General features: G+C 57.6%; 1 protein-coding gene across 1 annotated transcript; it reads left to right on the plus strand.

Moving 5' to 3' along the window:
* The first annotated feature begins 6522 nt into the window (after nucleotides 1-6522).
* CALM3 (calmodulin 3) lies at nucleotides 6523-10755 on the plus strand. The gene is made up of 6 exons (XM_038766858.1): nucleotides 6523-6640; nucleotides 9007-9037; nucleotides 9781-9924; nucleotides 10095-10201; nucleotides 10296-10431; nucleotides 10538-10755. The coding sequence occupies exons 1-6, from the start codon at nucleotides 6638-6640 to the stop codon at nucleotides 10564-10566; spliced, it is 450 nt and encodes a 149-aa protein (XP_038622786.1). The 5' UTR covers nucleotides 6523-6637; the 3' UTR covers nucleotides 10567-10755.
* Nucleotides 10756-15946: the final 5191 nt, after the last annotated feature.

A 15946-nucleotide genomic window follows, 5' to 3' on the forward strand; every position in this document is an offset into this window, starting at 1 on the left:
AATACCTAGATGGTTGATGGGTGGACACGATCCGCAGGAACGGTAAAGAAGGAAACTAGAGTACCGTTGGAGCAGGAGTTGGCACTCTAATGGCAGAACAGGGTCTGGGTGTCCGGGCACCTGTATTCTAATCCAGCCTTTGCCACTTGTCTACTGTGAGACTTTGGGCAAGTCACTTAACTTCTCTGAGCCTCAGTTTCCCCATCTGTAAAATAGGGATTAAATACCTGTTCTCCCTTCTCCTTGGACTGTGAGCCCCCTGTGGAATAAGAATGCACCTGACCCGATTATCAGACGGTAAGCGCTTAACAAATACCACAATTTTTTATCTCTCCCCCTCCTTCCCCTCTCCATCCCCCCCACTTTACCTCCTTCCCTTCCCCACGGCACCTGTATATATGTATATATGTTTGTACGTATTTATTACTCTATTTTACTTGTACATATCTATTCTATTTATTTTATTTTGTTAATATGTTTTGTTTTGTTCTCTGTCTCCCCCTTCTAGACTGCGAGCCCACTGTTGGGTAGGGACCGTCTCTACGTGTTGTCAACTTGTACTTCCCAAGCGCTTAGTACAGTGCTCTGCACACAGTAAGCGCTCAATAAATACGATTGATTGATTGATTGATTGATTGATTGATTGACCGGATTGTAAATGGTCCAATCAGAATTGGCCGCTAAGGAACCAATCAGAGGACGGGGCGGGCCGCTTTGCTCGGTCTTCTGACGTGATTTGTGCGCCACCTGGTGGAGGATGCTGAAGGAATCCTAGAATGTGCAGAGAGAGCAGTGTGACCGCAGCCCCCGGTGTAACCCCACTTTCAGTCAATCAATCCATCAATCGTATTTATTGAGCGCTTACTGTGTTTAGAGCACTGTACTAAGCGCTTGGGAAGTACAAGTTGGCAACATATAGAGACGGCCCCTATCCAACAGTGGGCTCACAGTCTAGAAGGGGGAGACAGAGAACAAAACCAAACATATTAACAAAATAAAATAAATAGAATAGATATGTACAAGTAAAATAAATAAATAAATAGAGTAATAAATACGTACAAACATATACAAATATACAGGTGCTGTGGGGAAGGGAAGGAGGTAAGGCGGAGGGGGATGGAGAGGGAGAGGAGGGGGTGTACTTTCTCCACACTTTGCCCCTCTCTCCCCAGGACTGAGGGTTGCGGGGTAGAAATGTGGTTGCGGGCCGTCCTTTCTCTCCAGCTATACCCCTTCCAGTCGGTTCAATCAATCTGCCATCGATATTAATTAATAGTGATGATAAATCCCCCCACTTTACCTCCTTCCCCTCCCCACAGCTCCTGTATATACGTATATATGTTTGTACATATTTCTCTATTTATTTATTTATTTTACTTGTACATATTTATTCTATTTATTTTATTTTGTTAATATATTTTGTTTTGTTGTCTGTCTTCCCCTTCTAGACTGTGAGCCCGCTGTTGGGTAGGGACCATCTCTATATGTTGCCAATTTGTACTTCCCAAGCGCTTAATACAGTGCTCTGCACACAGTAAGCACTCAATAAATATGACTGAATGAAATGTATGAATGAATTATGACGGTATTCGCTAAGTGCTTACTAGAGAAGCAGCGTGGCTTAGTGGAAAGAGCATGGGCTTTGGAGTCAGAGGTCATTGGTTACAGTCGTGGATCCGCCACTTCTCAATTGTGTGACTTTGGGCAAGTCACAGCTTCTCTGGGCCACAGTTATTGCATTTGTAAAATGGGAATTAAGACTGAGTCCCAAGTGGGATAACCTGATTATTTCGTATCTACCCCAGCACTTAGAACTGTGCTTAGCACATAGTAAGCGCTTAACAAATACTGTCATTATTATTATTATTTTGTACTAGGCACTATTCTAAGCACTGGGGTGGATACAAGCAACTTGGGTTGGACACAGTCCCTGTCCCATGAGGGGCTCACAGTCTCAATGCCTATTTTACAGATGAGGTAACTGAGGTCCAGAGAAGTGAAGTGACTTGCCCAATCAAGTGATATGTTCCAATCAACCAATGGTATTTATTGAGCATTTACTGTGTGCAAAGCACTGTAACTAAGCACTTGGCAGAGCACAGTGTAATAGAATTGGTAGGTGCTTTCCATGCCCACAATGAGTTTACAATCTGGGGGAGAAGGGGGGGACCGACATTATTATAAATAAATTACAGATATGTGCATAAGTGCTGTGGGGCTGTTGGTGTGAAAAAGGAGAACAAATCCAAGTGCAAATGTGATGAAGAGGGAGTGGGAGAAGAGAAAGTGAGGGCTTAGTCAGGGAAGGCCTCTTGAAGAAGATGTGCCTTCAGTAAGGCTTTGAGGTAGGGAGAGACTGTTGGATATGAAGAAGGAGGGGGTTCCGGGCCAGAGGCAGGATGTGGGCAAGGGTTTGGTGGAGCGATAGATGAGATCAAGAGAAGCAGCATGTCTCAGTGGAAAGAGCACGGGCTTTGGAGTCAGAGGCCATGAGTTCAAATCCCCGCTCTGCCAATTGTCAGCTGTGTGACTTTGGACAAGTCACTTAACTTCTCTGAACCTCAGTTCCCTCATCTGGAAAATGGGGATAAAGACTGTGAGCCCCCAGCGGGACAACCTCATCTCCTTGTAACCTCCCCAGTGCTTAGAACAGTGCTTTGCACATAGTAAGCGCTTAATAAATGCTATCACTATTATTATTATTATTATGAGATGGAGGTACAGTGAGTAGTTTGGCATTAATGGAGAGAAGTGTGCAGGCTGGGTTGTAAGTAGTAGAGCAGCGAGGTAAAGTAGGAGGAGACAAGGTGATTGAGTGCTTTAAAGCCAATGGTGAGGAGTTTCTGTTAGATGCGAAGGTAGATTGACAACCACTGGAGGTTTTTGAGCAGTGCAGGAAACATGGACTGAATATTTTTGTAGAAAAAAGATCCACGCCTACAAGGAGCTTACAATCTAGAGGGGGAGATATTAATATAAATAAATTACGGATGTATACATAAAAGCAGCAAAGCGTAGTGGATTGAGTGTAGATCTGGGAGTCAGAACATCATGGGTTCTAATACCAGCTTCACCACTTGTCTGCTGTGTGACCTTGGGAAAATCACTTCACTTACTGAGACTGTGAGCCCCATATGGGACAGGGACTGTGTCCAACTCGAATCGCTTGTATCCACCCCAGCATTTAGTACAGTGCCTGGCACGTAGTAAGAGCTTAACAAATACCATTATTCTTATTAACATTAAGTGCTGTGGGGCTGAAGGCGAGGCGAATAAAGGATATAAATCAGCGCTTAGAACAGTGCTTGGCACATAGTAAGCGCTCAACAAATACCGTCATGAATTAAGTGCAAGGGTGATGCAGAAAGGAGAAGGAGTGGAGGAAATGAGGACTTAGGGAAGGCCTCTTAGAGAGGATATGATTTTAGAGGGGATTTGAAGGTGGAGAGAGTGGTGCAGGGGGAGGAAGTTCCAGGCTATAGGGTGGACACGGATAAGGGATGACCAACAGGAGGCAAGGGGATAGAGGAGATTGAAATACAGTGAGCAGGTTGGCGTTAGGGGAGCAAAGTGTGCAGGCTGGGTTGTGATAAGTAAATAATGAGGTAAGATAGGAGGGGCTGAGCTGATTGAGGGCTTTAAAACAGATGATGGTAAGAAGTTCCTGTTCGATGTGGAGGTGGATGGGCAACCACTGGAGGTTCTTGAGGAGTCGGGAGATGTGGACTGAGTGATTTTTTAGAAAAATGATCCGGGCAGCAGAGTGAAGTATGGAGTAAGGAGGGGCAGAAGAGAAGGAGGTCAGTGAGGAAGCTGATGCAGTAGTCAAGACGGGATAGGAGAAGGGCTTGGATCGGTGCAGTAATGGTTTTGGTGGAGAGGAAAGGTAAGAAGCAGTGTTGTCTAGTGGACAGAACACAGGCCTGGGAGTCAAAAGGACCTGGGTTGTAATCTTAACTCCATGACTTGTCCCTCATTTCTTTTTCTCCCACACCCTTCTGCCTCACTCTGATCTGCTCCCTTTATTCACCACCCCCAGATCTACCGCATTTATATAGGTTAGAGCTTAGAGATACAGCGTGGCTTAGTGGAAAGAGCCAGAGTTTGGGAGTCAGAAGTCGTGGGTTCTAATCCTGGCTCTGCCACTTGTCAGCTGTGTGACTTTGGGCCAATCATTTCACTTCTCTGCACCTCAGTTATCTCATCTGGAAAATGGAGATTAAAACTGTGAGGCCCACGTGGAGCAACCTGATTTCCTTGTATCTACCCCAGTGCTTAGAACAGTGTTTGGCACATAGTAAGCACTTAACAAATACCATCATTACTATCGAGAAGCAGCGTGGCTCATTGGAAAGAAACCAGGCCTGGGAGTCAGAGGACGTGGGTTCTAACCCCGGCCCTGCCACATGTCTGCTGTGTGACCTTGGGCAAGCCACTTCACTTCTCTGTGCCTCAGTTACCTCATCTGTAAAATGGGGATTAAAAAATGTGAGCCCAACGTGGGACAATCTGATTACGCTATATCTACAACAGTGTTTCATTCATTCAATTGTATTTATTGAGCGCTTACTGTGTGCAGAGCACTATACTAAGCGCTTGGGAAGTACAAGTTGGCAACATATAGAGACGGTCCCCACCCAACAAACAAGCTCACAGTCTAGAAGGGGGGAGTGCTTGGCACACAGTAAGCACTTAACAAATACCATAATTATTATTGTTATTATTATTGGCTCTATTGGATTATCCTAGGGGTTTAGTATGGACCTTTGCCTAAAGAAGGTGTTCTAAGAATCAGCAATCACAGTTGGTGAGAGAAAAGCCCTTTACCGTAGATAATCCACACGTGTACCAATGAGAGGTAACTCTATCTCCCACTGGACCATCCCTGCAGGAGAGAAAGGGGAAGGAGTCAGGGTCACAGGGGTAGAAGGAAAATCGAAGACCAGGCGTCCTAATGGAGGCCTGACTCCCCGTTTGACAGGATTTCTCTCCCTCCTCCGGGATAAGGAGTGAAGAGAAGGGAGGACTGGGGCTGGGATTGGGATTGTACATCTCTGAGGCCTCGGCCCTGGAAGCTCAGTGTCGTGCACTTTAAGGGCATCACAAGGGGCCCAGGACCTTCTGAGGGGCAGCAGATCCTACTTGGGTAGCTGGTGGGGAGAAGGAAGAGGTGAGAAGCAACGTGGCTCAGTGGAAAGAGCACGGGCTTTGGAGTCAGAGGTCATGGGTTCAAATTCCTGCTCCACCAATTGTCAGCCATGTGACTTTGGGCAAGTCACTTCTCTGTGCCTCAGTTACCTCATCTGTAAAATGGGGATTAAGATTTTGAGCCCCACGTGGGACAACCTGATCACCTTGTAACCTCCCCAGCGCTTAGAACAGTGCTTTGCACATCGTAAGAGCTTAATAAATGCCATTATTATTATTATTATTATTATGGCTCAAGGCGGGGAGGGGCTTCAGCCCAGGTATTGATGAGGGGGCGTGGCCCCGGCCCAGATATTGGAAAGAGGGCGCGGCCCTGGCCCAGCTATTGGAAGAGGGGGTGAGGCCCCGGCTCAGGTATTGATGAGGGGGCGTGGGCCCGGCCCAGGTATTGGGTGAGGGGGCGTGGCCCAATTTATTACTCTATTTATTTATTTCTTTATTTATCTTTCTTATACATATCTATTCTATTTATTTTATTTTGTTGGCTTGTTTGGTTTTGTTCTCTGTCTCCCCCTTCTAGACTGTGAGCCCGCTGTTGGGTAGGGACCGTCTCTAGGTGTTGCCGACTTGTACTTCCCAAGCGCTTAGTCCAGTGCTCTGCACACAGTAAGCGCTCAATAAATACGACTGATTGATTGATTGATTGATTGATGGATGGATTGATCTAGGAGGGGGCTCGGCCCCAGCACAGGTATTGGAAGCGGGGGCGTGGCGTGCAGGAGGCCATGTGTCCGTAACCGCGCCTCTCCACCCTGAGCCCGGGGCGGAGCTGCGTGATGACGCTAATAGAGGGTCCCACCATCAAGCGGGTGGACGGCGGGGCCTCTCGCTTCATCTCGGCCCCCTTGGGTCGGTATCATTACGGGCGTAGAGATCCTAGAATATGTCTGGAAACCCAAAACGAATCTCTCAGAGCCCCCAAACCGTCCCCGAGCCCCTTCCCCGATTCAGGCCACCCCACCCCCGGGGCCCCCTCAGTGGAGCGGCCTAGTTTGACGCATTGCAGAGAACGTCGGACCAATCAGGGGGCGGCTCTCATCTGGGCTACCGCTCTGGCCCAATCACGGCGCGGGTGACAGAGGGCCGCGTCGCGCCGCCGGGCGGTGCTCGTCCGCTGCCAGGAGGCGGTGGGAGGGGGGGGGCGAAGTAGTGCGGCGGGGAGGGCGCGCGGGCCCGGGTGGTGCCGCCTCCGGGGAGAAAAGGGGAGGGGGCGCGCATGCGCGCGCGCGCGGAGGGATCCGGCTCCGCAGTGCGGCGGTGAGGTCCGGGGGGCGGGGAAGGAGGCGGCGGCGGCGGCGGCGGGAGCAGTCAGTGTGGAGCGAGGGAGCGACAGGGAGCAGGTGAGGGAGCGCGGCCCGGTCCGAGCTGTGCAGCTGCCGTCCCGGAGCCTCGTTCCCAGCGCACCGGATCCCCCCGCCCGGGACCCGCCATGGTGAGTGCGCGCCGCCGCTGGGGCGTCCGGTCCCAGGGCACCGAGAGGAGCCCGGGCCCCGCCGAGGTCCGGGGGCGGAGAGGGGGCCTCGGTCCTTTGGCGGGACAGAGAGGATTGCGTCTCCGTGCGGCGCAGGCCCGGGCGGGGGGCCCCGCCGCCGACCCCGGGGGCGGTGCGATGGAGTCCAGGCAGGAGGCGACCGGCGGCTGGTGAGGCCCCCTTCCCCCCCCCCCCCGCCCCCCGACGGACAGCGGGGTCGGTGAGGGGGAGCCGATCGAGCCTCCTGTTCCAGGCGACCCCCGGCCTCGTTTCCTCTTCTCCGTCCGTTCTTCCGTCCGTCTTCCCCCCCGCGCCGCTTCCCGTGCGGGTCCGGGGGAGGAGGGGTCGGGGGTGGGCCAGCGCCGGCGTGGCCGAAACCTCCGTCGTTGACCGGAGACAATTGATCCATCTAGGCCTCCTGCCCCTCAAAGTCCTGGAGGCCTTGTACCGGATGCTTTTCGCGGGTTGGCCCGGCTGGGGCTTTGGAAAACCCCAGAAAGGTAGCGCTTGGCTCTTCCCCGCGCCCGCCCGCCCGCCCGCCCGCCCCCCACCCCCCCGCACTGCTCCCCCTCTCTGGCGTTGGCCGGGGGCGACCCACCACCGCTGTCTGACGATGCCCCGACTACCAGATTGTGCTTGCTGCCTGAGGCTTCAAGGCTCTCGCCCCGTAAGCCACGCCCCCCCTCCGCCCCCCGTGGGAAGAGGACACGGCCCCCCACGCACCGACTCGCCCCTGCAGTCGCCGAGCCCCCTCCCCCTCCCCGGGAGCCCCCGGGCGAAGATGCCGAGAGCCGCCTCGACGGGGACCAAGGGACGGCGCCCCAGCCCCCGGCCTGCCCTCTTCCGCTGGCACCTGCTCCCGCCCGGCTGCCCCCCTCGGCCCCCCAGCTCCCGCCCCGCCGGGACACCCGCCCTCGCCCTCCGCACCCTGCGCCCCGCCTGAGCCCACCGGCCCGGAAGACGGCGGGGTGGCCCGGCCCCTGGGAAGAGGATGCCACCTTTGCCCCCCAGAGGTCTCCAAGGTTGCACACCCCTCCTGGCACAGCTGGGGCCGACCCCGCCGGCGAAAAGGGGTGGTGAAGAGCAGGCGAAGCACGGACCCCACAGGGAGACCGATCCGGATGGGATTCACCCCAGCGGCCAACCCGATGAAGGGTGGCTTCCTGCACCAAGGGTCCTGCTACCTGACTTGGCAACCTGTTGCCGCCCCAAAAACTGCCCCGCCGGGAGCCCTGCTGACGGGCCAGGTGGCACAGAGACCTGTGGGCAGAGCAGCCCCTGGCCACCACCACCGCCGCGCCCTCCCCATGGCCCCTGCCCTGTAACGAGACCCGGGCCTCCTCTCCAGGCTGGCCGGCTCCTCCGATGTCATGACGGTCAGGCCTGGCGTTGACCCCGCGTTCTGCAGGAGCCAGGGCTGTGCTGCCCGCCCCTCCCCCCTCCCCCCCTAGCAGCAGCTCAGTTTCCACACAGCGCACCGGCCTCCCGGGGAGGGGGCTGCCGAGATCAGCCTGCCTTGGCTCGGTGATTTGGGGAGTCTCTCTGTTCAGTCCTTAAGGTCTGGGCTCGATTGGCCGCTCGCCCCGGGTGCGGTCCACGTGCTCCGGTGTCGGGGGAGCATGTTCCAGTGGGGACTTGGGCAGGGGGCAGGAAGGGGTTAAACTCTGCAGTCTCTGCCACTGCTGCAGCCCGACTCCTGGCAGTTCTGCGTCCGTGCGTGCGTCCGTCCGTCTGTCCCTCGGCTCGCCGCCACAGTCTGTTGGGGGTGGGGAAGGAGTCTAGGCTGTGCGCATCCAGGGCTGTTCCCCATCCGGGAAGACCCACCCCAAGCGCGGGGGTGGCCCGGCCCCAGGCCCAGACCTCTCTGCCCGCTGCTCTCTGCACTCTTGGCCCTGACACGTGTGCCCGCTGCCAGCTGGGGAGGGTGGCGAGGGGGGTGTCCTGAGGGCCTTCTCTCCGCCTCCGGAGCCTCCCCGATCTGCTCCGTCACAGGTGGTCAGCCTAGGGCCCAAGGGATCCCACCTCTTCGGCCTCTTCCCAAAGATGAAGGGAGAGCAGGAGCCGGTCCATGGGGCCGGGAGCCGGTCCGTGGAGCCGGGGACTGGAAGCCGGACTGGGGGCCGGGAGCCTGTCAGAGCAGGGCTCAAGGTCCAGCCTGGGCCCAGGGAGTGACTCTGGGGCCATTTCCCTCTGGCAGAGGCCCTCCAGCCAGGGAAGCAAGCAGATGGATGCGTCTTGGTTTTGTGCTCTGTTGCCTGATCTCTGTGTGAGAGAGACTGTGTGAGTCTCTTCAACCAGTAGCTGACCTGTGTACTTGCTATTTTCAGGCTGACCAGCTAACCGAGGAACAGATCGCAGGTGAGTGGTGGCAGGCGGGGCCTCCGGGGTGGCTCAACCGGTGCCTTTTCCTGGCCGCCGAGAGCGTGCTCTTCTCCGGTCCCGGGTGCCCAGGGCGGCAGCCCTCCAACCACCATGCCCCTCAAAGCTCAGCTGGACTCAGCCCAAGGGGCCTCTCGGGTGTACCCCAACCTGAGCCTCCAATATCCTCGGGCCCAGCCTCCCTTCTCCCCTTGCCCACCACGCGACAGAGCGAGGCCTGGCAGAAGGGAGTGGCCAAGTACTTGGCCTCCTGCTCCTTTTCTATCCACGAGGAGTCTGTGGATGTGCTGAGCCTCCCCTTCCCCCAATCAACCATGCCCTGACTGTGAGCCAAGGGGGAAATCTGCCAGCAGAGCACAGGGTACAGGGGCATCTCCTCGCTCCTTCTGCCACAGCCTTCCGGTGCTCAGTGGCGGGGATTCCGCAAACCCGGCTCCAGTCTTCCGCGTTCTTCTATGACAAGTCTTTCTCCTGCCCCCAGCCTGGCATCTTCCCTTGGACCTCGGGGAAGGGGTGGGGCTGAAAGCTCTTGCAGAGATGGGCATCATGTGGGCCCCTCTGAGGATTTACCTGACTCAGGGACTCTGGGCCTGTGGCCATAGGTGTCCGAGGGAAGGGGAGCCTTCCGGAGGCCCTGGGGTAGGGGACTGGTGGCGGGGGTGGTGGGAGGCGTCCAGATCCCGATGCCGAGGAGACCTACAGCCCGCTTGTCTCCCCGTCAGAGTTCAAAGAGGCCTTCTCGCTGTTCGACAAGGACGGGGATGGCACCATCACCACCAAAGAGTTGGGCACCGTCATGCGGTCGCTGGGGCAGAACCCCACCGAGGCAGAGCTGCAGGACATGATCAACGAGGTGGACGCTGATGGTGAGGGCGCCAGCCAGACTGGAGCTGGCCCGGGCCCCCACGCCCTGCTGACCCTGAGCCCGGGAGGCTGCTGAGCGGCCTGCCTTCCCTTCCCGTTGCCGCCTGTCCCCCTCCCCTCCCCCTGGGACCACGTGCCCAAACCAGCCATGATGAGCCTCCGGCCCTTGCAGGCAATGGCACCATCGACTTCCCCGAATTCCTGACCATGATGGCGAGGAAGATGAAGGACACGGACAGCGAGGAGGAGATCAGGGAAGCCTTCCGTGTCTTCGACAAGGTGGGCCTCGGCCCCCTCCGGGGCGGTCGGAGGGCAGGCTGTCCCGTGGATGCTCGCCCTCTGACCCCACCTCCCACCCTCCAACTCCCTGCAGGACGGGAACGGTTACATCAGTGCAGCCGAGCTGCGCCACGTCATGACCAACCTGGGCGAGAAGCTGACGGATGAGGAGGTGGACGAGATGATCCGAGAGGCCGACATCGACGGGGACGGACAAGTCAACTACGAAGGTCGGTCCGACTTGGAGGCTTGGTGGAACAGGGGCGTGGGGGGAACCGGGGGGGGGGGGGGGGGGCGGTCCCCTGACTGACCCCACCCTCTGCTCTCCTCCCCCAGAGTTTGTACAGATGATGACCGCAAAGTGAGGAGCAGCAGGGCAGCTGGTGATGTCTGTTCTCCTTTGATCTCTCTCCCCCCGTGCTCGCTCCCCGACTCCTACCCACAAACACCAATTGACTTAGACTGACAAAGCATCAGAAGGTGTGTCCTGTCCTGAGCTGCGTGGTCGTGTCCGCCCCCTCCCTCCCCGCCCCCGCCCGCCATCCCATGTCATCCCCCTCCCCACCAGACTCCCACCCCTCTGACCGACCTCCCCTGAATGACCCTCCCGCCCCCTCCGACTGACCCCTGACCGCTTCTACCCCCTCCCCCCCTGCCCCCCAAGAGGCTCAAGCGACTCCCTTGTCTGGCCACTCTCCCCGGCCCCGGGGGGCCTCCCTCCACTCTGTGACCGCTCTCCGTCTCCCCGGCTCGGACGATGATGAAGAATTTTGTTTTCACTTTGTTTTGGGTGGCTGGTGCCGGCCCCGTGCCCGGGCGCCGCCCTCCCGAGGCACACGGGGCCGAGGAGTGGAACCTTTCTGTGTTGCATGCGTCTGGCCCCGGGGTTCTGGGCGGGTGGGCGGGGGGCCCGGCCGGGGGCAGGGGAGGGGAAGGTAGTTCCGTCTCTCCAGCCGGGGGACGGGCTGGGTCCAAGGAGGCTCTGGCGGGTTGCGGCAGGGCCCCCCGGCGGGGGCGGCTCCCCGGCGGGGGCGGCCTGGAGCCCGGCGAGGGCGGCTACCGCCCGCCCCCCGGCTGGTCTGCCCCTCGCACTGACTGTTCCTGGCCAGATCCACGTCCCTGCAGCGGTGCGTGTGCCCCTCCTGGGGAGTTGTGGCGATGTGCCCACTGCGCCCGCCTCCCCCCCGCCCCACCGGTATCACCGTGTGACGTGCCGGTCTTTCTGAGCGGGGGCAGCCCGGGCCCTCCCCCTCCTCCTCCACCCCCAAGCGCCGTCGGGCATCTTGCAATAAAAGAAACCGGCTTCTCCACCCACCGCTGCCAGGACCCCCCACGCTCTGCCCCCAGCGCTGCTTGTGACGTGATGCTGTCGTGGTGCCTGCCCGCTTCCTTCCGTCTGTGCCCGCCGCCGGCGTGCCCCCCCTGCGCCGCGCTCCCTTCCTCTCCTGCCTGCCTGGTCCACCCCACCCCCCCGCCCCCAGCAGACAGCATGATCCGTGAACTTGCTTCTTAACGATGATTTTCTTTTTTTCATTTCGACGTCGGGGGAGGAGGGCACCGGGGGCTGACTCGCTCGTTGCTGTTTAATTTAATCTGGGGTTCTCCTGCCCGGCTGGCTCAGGGGGCTGGAGTGGGACGCTGCCAGGGTGGGAGGGCAGGTCCCCAGGCCCCGTCTCCTTGGGGTGGGGGTGGGGGAGGGGAGGAAAGCGGGCAGCGATGGCTGTGGATATTGCGGTGGGGGGATTGTTCTTTTTTTAAATGGGGCAATATTGTGTTCAGTTCAAGCTGTGAAGAAAATATATATCAATGTTTTCCAATAAAACACAGTGACTACCTGGTTCGGGTACCTTCCCCTCCTTTGTGTGACACGACTGAGACCCGGACTTAGCGCCCACTGACTCCGCTCCCCTCATCCGAACAGCCAGTCTCCCCCTCCTCCAAGATAGCCGCCAGCCTCAGTCTGGCTCCCTCGTTCATGGGGTAAGGCCGTGGATTCTAATTTCGGCTTCACCACGTGTCTGCTGTGTGACCTCGGGCAAGTCACTTTACTTCTCCAGGGCTCAGTCCCCTCATCTGTCACATGGGAATCATTCATTCAATCGTATTTATTGAGCACTTACTGTGTGCAGAGCACTGTACTAAGCGCTTGGGAAGTACAAGTCGGTAGCATATAAAGACAGTCCCTACCCAACAACGGCCTCACAGTCTAGGAGGGGGAGACAGACAACAAAACAAAACATGTAAACAGGTGTCAAAATTGTCACTGTGAGCCCCGTGTGGGACAGGGACTGTATCCTACCCAATTATCTTGAATCTACCCCCAGCGTTTAGAAGAGTGCCTGGCACTTAGTATTTAACAAATCCTGTAATTATTGTTAGCTGGGGGTCAGGGTGGTTCTCCAGCTCCTGATGGCAGGACTGGGATACTGGTGGTCACACAGCTTGCCCATCTGGAGCCAGCACAGACTGGTTGCCCTCCCCTGGGCTCCTGCCAGGCTATTCTCTCCCAATTCATCTGGATCCGTATAGGGAAATCTAAAGGCCTTTCACCTGGCCTGGTCTCCCTCCTGTCGGCTGCCTCCCACATGGTGGAACATCCCTTCCCTCCTGGAACACAACCAGACGCCTCCAGGCTTAATGACTCACTGCCCTCCTGGACTTATTACCTCTCTGCCTGCCCCTTCCTCACACTTTTGTGCCTCCCCTCACGGCTTGTTGTGGGGGCTGTGCAAAGCTCTACAGTCTTTCCTGTTCTCTTGGGAAGTTCATCCCTCCGTGCAGCTTCAGCTGCTGCTTCTGTGCCACTGGAAGTCACTGCACATCAGCCCCCTGTCCTGGCCAGTCCAGTCTTCTCTCCCGCTGTCCCATCCCATCCAGTACCTAGTCCTGCTTCCGGGCCATCTGTACTGAGGTATTCTGTCAGTCATATTTACGGAGGGCTTCCTGTACACAGAGCACTGAACTAAGCGCTTGGGAGCATGCAATATACCCGACACATTCCCTGCTCACAGTAAACTTCCAGTCTAGAGGGGTCCTGCCCGCACTTCAAACTTTGTGTCCAAGACGGACTCCTCAACCCTCTCTTCTGCCTCCCAACTTCTCCATCAACACCCCTTCCACCCTCTCTGGGATCCAAGCCCACAGCCTTGGCGTCCTCTTTGCCTTCTCATGCTCGTTCTGCTCTCACATCTAGTCTACTGCCACACTCACCAGAGCATGATTGGACTACTGTCCTGGCCTCCTTGCTGGCCTCCCTGCCTCCGGTCTCCCTCCCCGCAAGTTCAGTTTGAACTCTGTGCTGCTGACTGGATCATCTTCCTGAAACGTTGCTCGGCACACGTCTCCCTTCTCCTCGGCCCTAGAGTGGTCTCCCCTCTCCCCCCGCATCCAGCCCAGACTCCTATTGGTCAACCTCAAGGCTCTGCACCCGCTCTGTCCACCGTACGTATTGGTTCTCCACTCGAGCCACCATCCACCTCTTCGTACTCTCTACTCTTCCCAAGCTCCCCTCCTGGCTGTCCCCATCCACCCCCTTCACCTTGCCCTCTTCCAACCCCTCACTCGCATTGTCCCCAGGGCCTGGAGCTCTCTCAGTCCCGATATTTGCCAAGCTCCCAGCCCTCCCCACTTTCAAAGCCCCCTAATTCCCCCCTCCTTCATGCCTCTCCTCTGTATCATTTTTCCAACTTCCCTTTCACCTGCCTCTTGTGCCTCTGTCTTTCATTGACATTTCCCCCCACCCCCAGCACCCGTGTGTGGGTGCAAATTCCATGGTTCCAAGTCTGTTTTTCCCCTAAGAGTGGAAGTTCCTTGTGGGTAGGGCTTGAGTCACAGTCATAATCCCCATTTTACAGATGAGGTTATTGAGTCACGGAGAAGTAAAGTGACTTGCCCACGGTTACACAGCGGATGGGGGGGGGGGGGGGAGGCAGGATTAGAACTCTGGTCCTTCCGACTCCCAGGCCTCTGCTCTATCGAGAAGGCCATGTTGCTTCTCTGCTCCTCACAGAGCTCATAGTCTTAAGAGGGAGGGAGACTAGGTATTGAAACTCCATTTTACAGTTGAGGAAATGGAAGCACAGATAAATTGAGTTGCCCAATGTCACACAGCAGGTAAGTGGTAGAGGTGAATTTAGAATCCAGGACCTCCAATCCCCAGGCCTGTGTTCTTTCCATTATGTCCTGCTGCCTCAGTTTCCCCAGAGGGGAGGTCATGGCCTTAGGAGAGGGAGGGATCAGGAATTATCCTATTGAATCCCCCACCTGTTACCCTCAGGCAGAGCCAAGGGGCTGTGAGAGGGGTCTCAGCCCATTCATTCAATAGTATTTATTGAGCGCTTACTGTGTGCAGAGCACTGTACTAAGCGCTTGGGAAGTACAAGTTGGCCATTCCATCATCCTCTCCCCAGGTCTGACCCCTGTTCCCTCCTGCTGCAGAAAGGCCTGGAGGCGGTTGTATGGAAGAGGGGAAACAGTGAAAGGGGTGCAGTAAACATCATTTCCTCCTCCTCCTCCTCCTCCTATCAGTTCTTCACCTACCAGGTTAGGCAAGAACCGGTCCCCACAACAGAAGAGATATAGGTTAGACCAACTGGTGGACATCCCGGATGGGTGCGGAGCATCCTCCATTAGAGGGTGATGGCCGGGTAATAGCCTGAGGCCCAGGGTCCCCCAGACTGAGCGCAGGCAGGGGCCTGCATTCAATGGCCCTAGCCCCTGATGGGTGTGAGGGTGCGGGGAGTCGCCGAACCCTTCCCGGGCCTCGAGCCCGAGGGGCGGGCTACGCAGTCAGGAAAGTCCCACCCAAGGGACGGGAAAATCCGACCCAAGGCCGAAGTTCCCGTCCCCGTCCCCCGCCTCCCATCCGTCCCGCACGTGGGCGCAACGGGGGGCGCCCCCACCCCCGGCCCCGCCGTGCCCCCTTGCGGCCGGTAGGGGGCGCCGCAATCCTGGAGAAGACACGGGGCTCCCGTTTTCACGCGCCGCGACTCCGCACGGGACCGGGGACCGGGGACCAGGGTCCCGGGGCCGGGACCGGCCTATACGGCATCCCTGTGCCCGCGAGGAACGGGCCCCCGAGAGTTCCTCGAGGGCAGCGACCGGGGCTTCTCACTCTATTGAGCTCTCCGGTGCGTAGTACTGTACTGGGCGGCGCATCGTAGGCCCTCCGTAAATACGATGGGTGGAGAAAGCCGGGGGTCGGACGGATGGATGGACGGATAGGTGGGGTTGGGAAGGCCGAGAGGAAGCAGTTGAAGAAGGGAAGATTCTTGCGCCAGAATGGGCCAGCGCGTGGGAGGCCAAGGGGAAACCGAGACGTCGACTTGCCCCGGTTTTTCCCCGCTGGCCGCCCGCTGCCACATTTTCTCGCGCCCTCGACTCCGGTCTGAGGGCCGTGACCTGGGTTTCCTGCCGTTTTCTGCCCCTCTCCTGGCTCCGAGATCCCAGAGGCCGGGCTCGGCGGGGGCCGCTGGGGAAAGGCGGGAGGCCGCGGTCCTTCGGAGGACAAGGAAAGTTTATTGGGGGCCGGGTCCCCGCTCCCGCTACCCCTCCCCAATCTCGCGCACTATTCGTCTCCCGGGACCGGGGGGCAGGAGGGGGGGTCGCTCTGGCCCGGGTAGGTGGGAGACGCGGAGTCTTCGAGGGCGAAATGGAGCGGGGGCGGGCGGCCGGACCAGGTTGGACCCGACCCAAGTGTCCAGACAGACCCGGGGCCAGGAGGGGCGGGGGCGGGGGTGGGCAGTT

The sequence above is a fragment of the Tachyglossus aculeatus genome, chromosome 26, assembly GCF_015852505.1.
Source record: "Tachyglossus aculeatus isolate mTacAcu1 chromosome 26, mTacAcu1.pri, whole genome shotgun sequence".
NCBI classification, from domain to species: domain Eukaryota; kingdom Metazoa; phylum Chordata; class Mammalia; order Monotremata; family Tachyglossidae; genus Tachyglossus; species Tachyglossus aculeatus.

Excerpts from the sequence above, each read along its gene's own strand:
- CALM3 (XM_038766858.1), top strand. Across the intron at positions 9,038-9,780 it reads AACCGAGGAACAGATCGCAG|AGTTCAAAGAGGCCTTCTCG; the intron begins GTGAGTGGTGGC and ends TCTCCCCGTCAG. Across the intron at positions 10,202-10,295 it reads CCTTCCGTGTCTTCGACAAG|GACGGGAACGGTTACATCAG; the intron begins GTGGGCCTCGGC and ends AACTCCCTGCAG.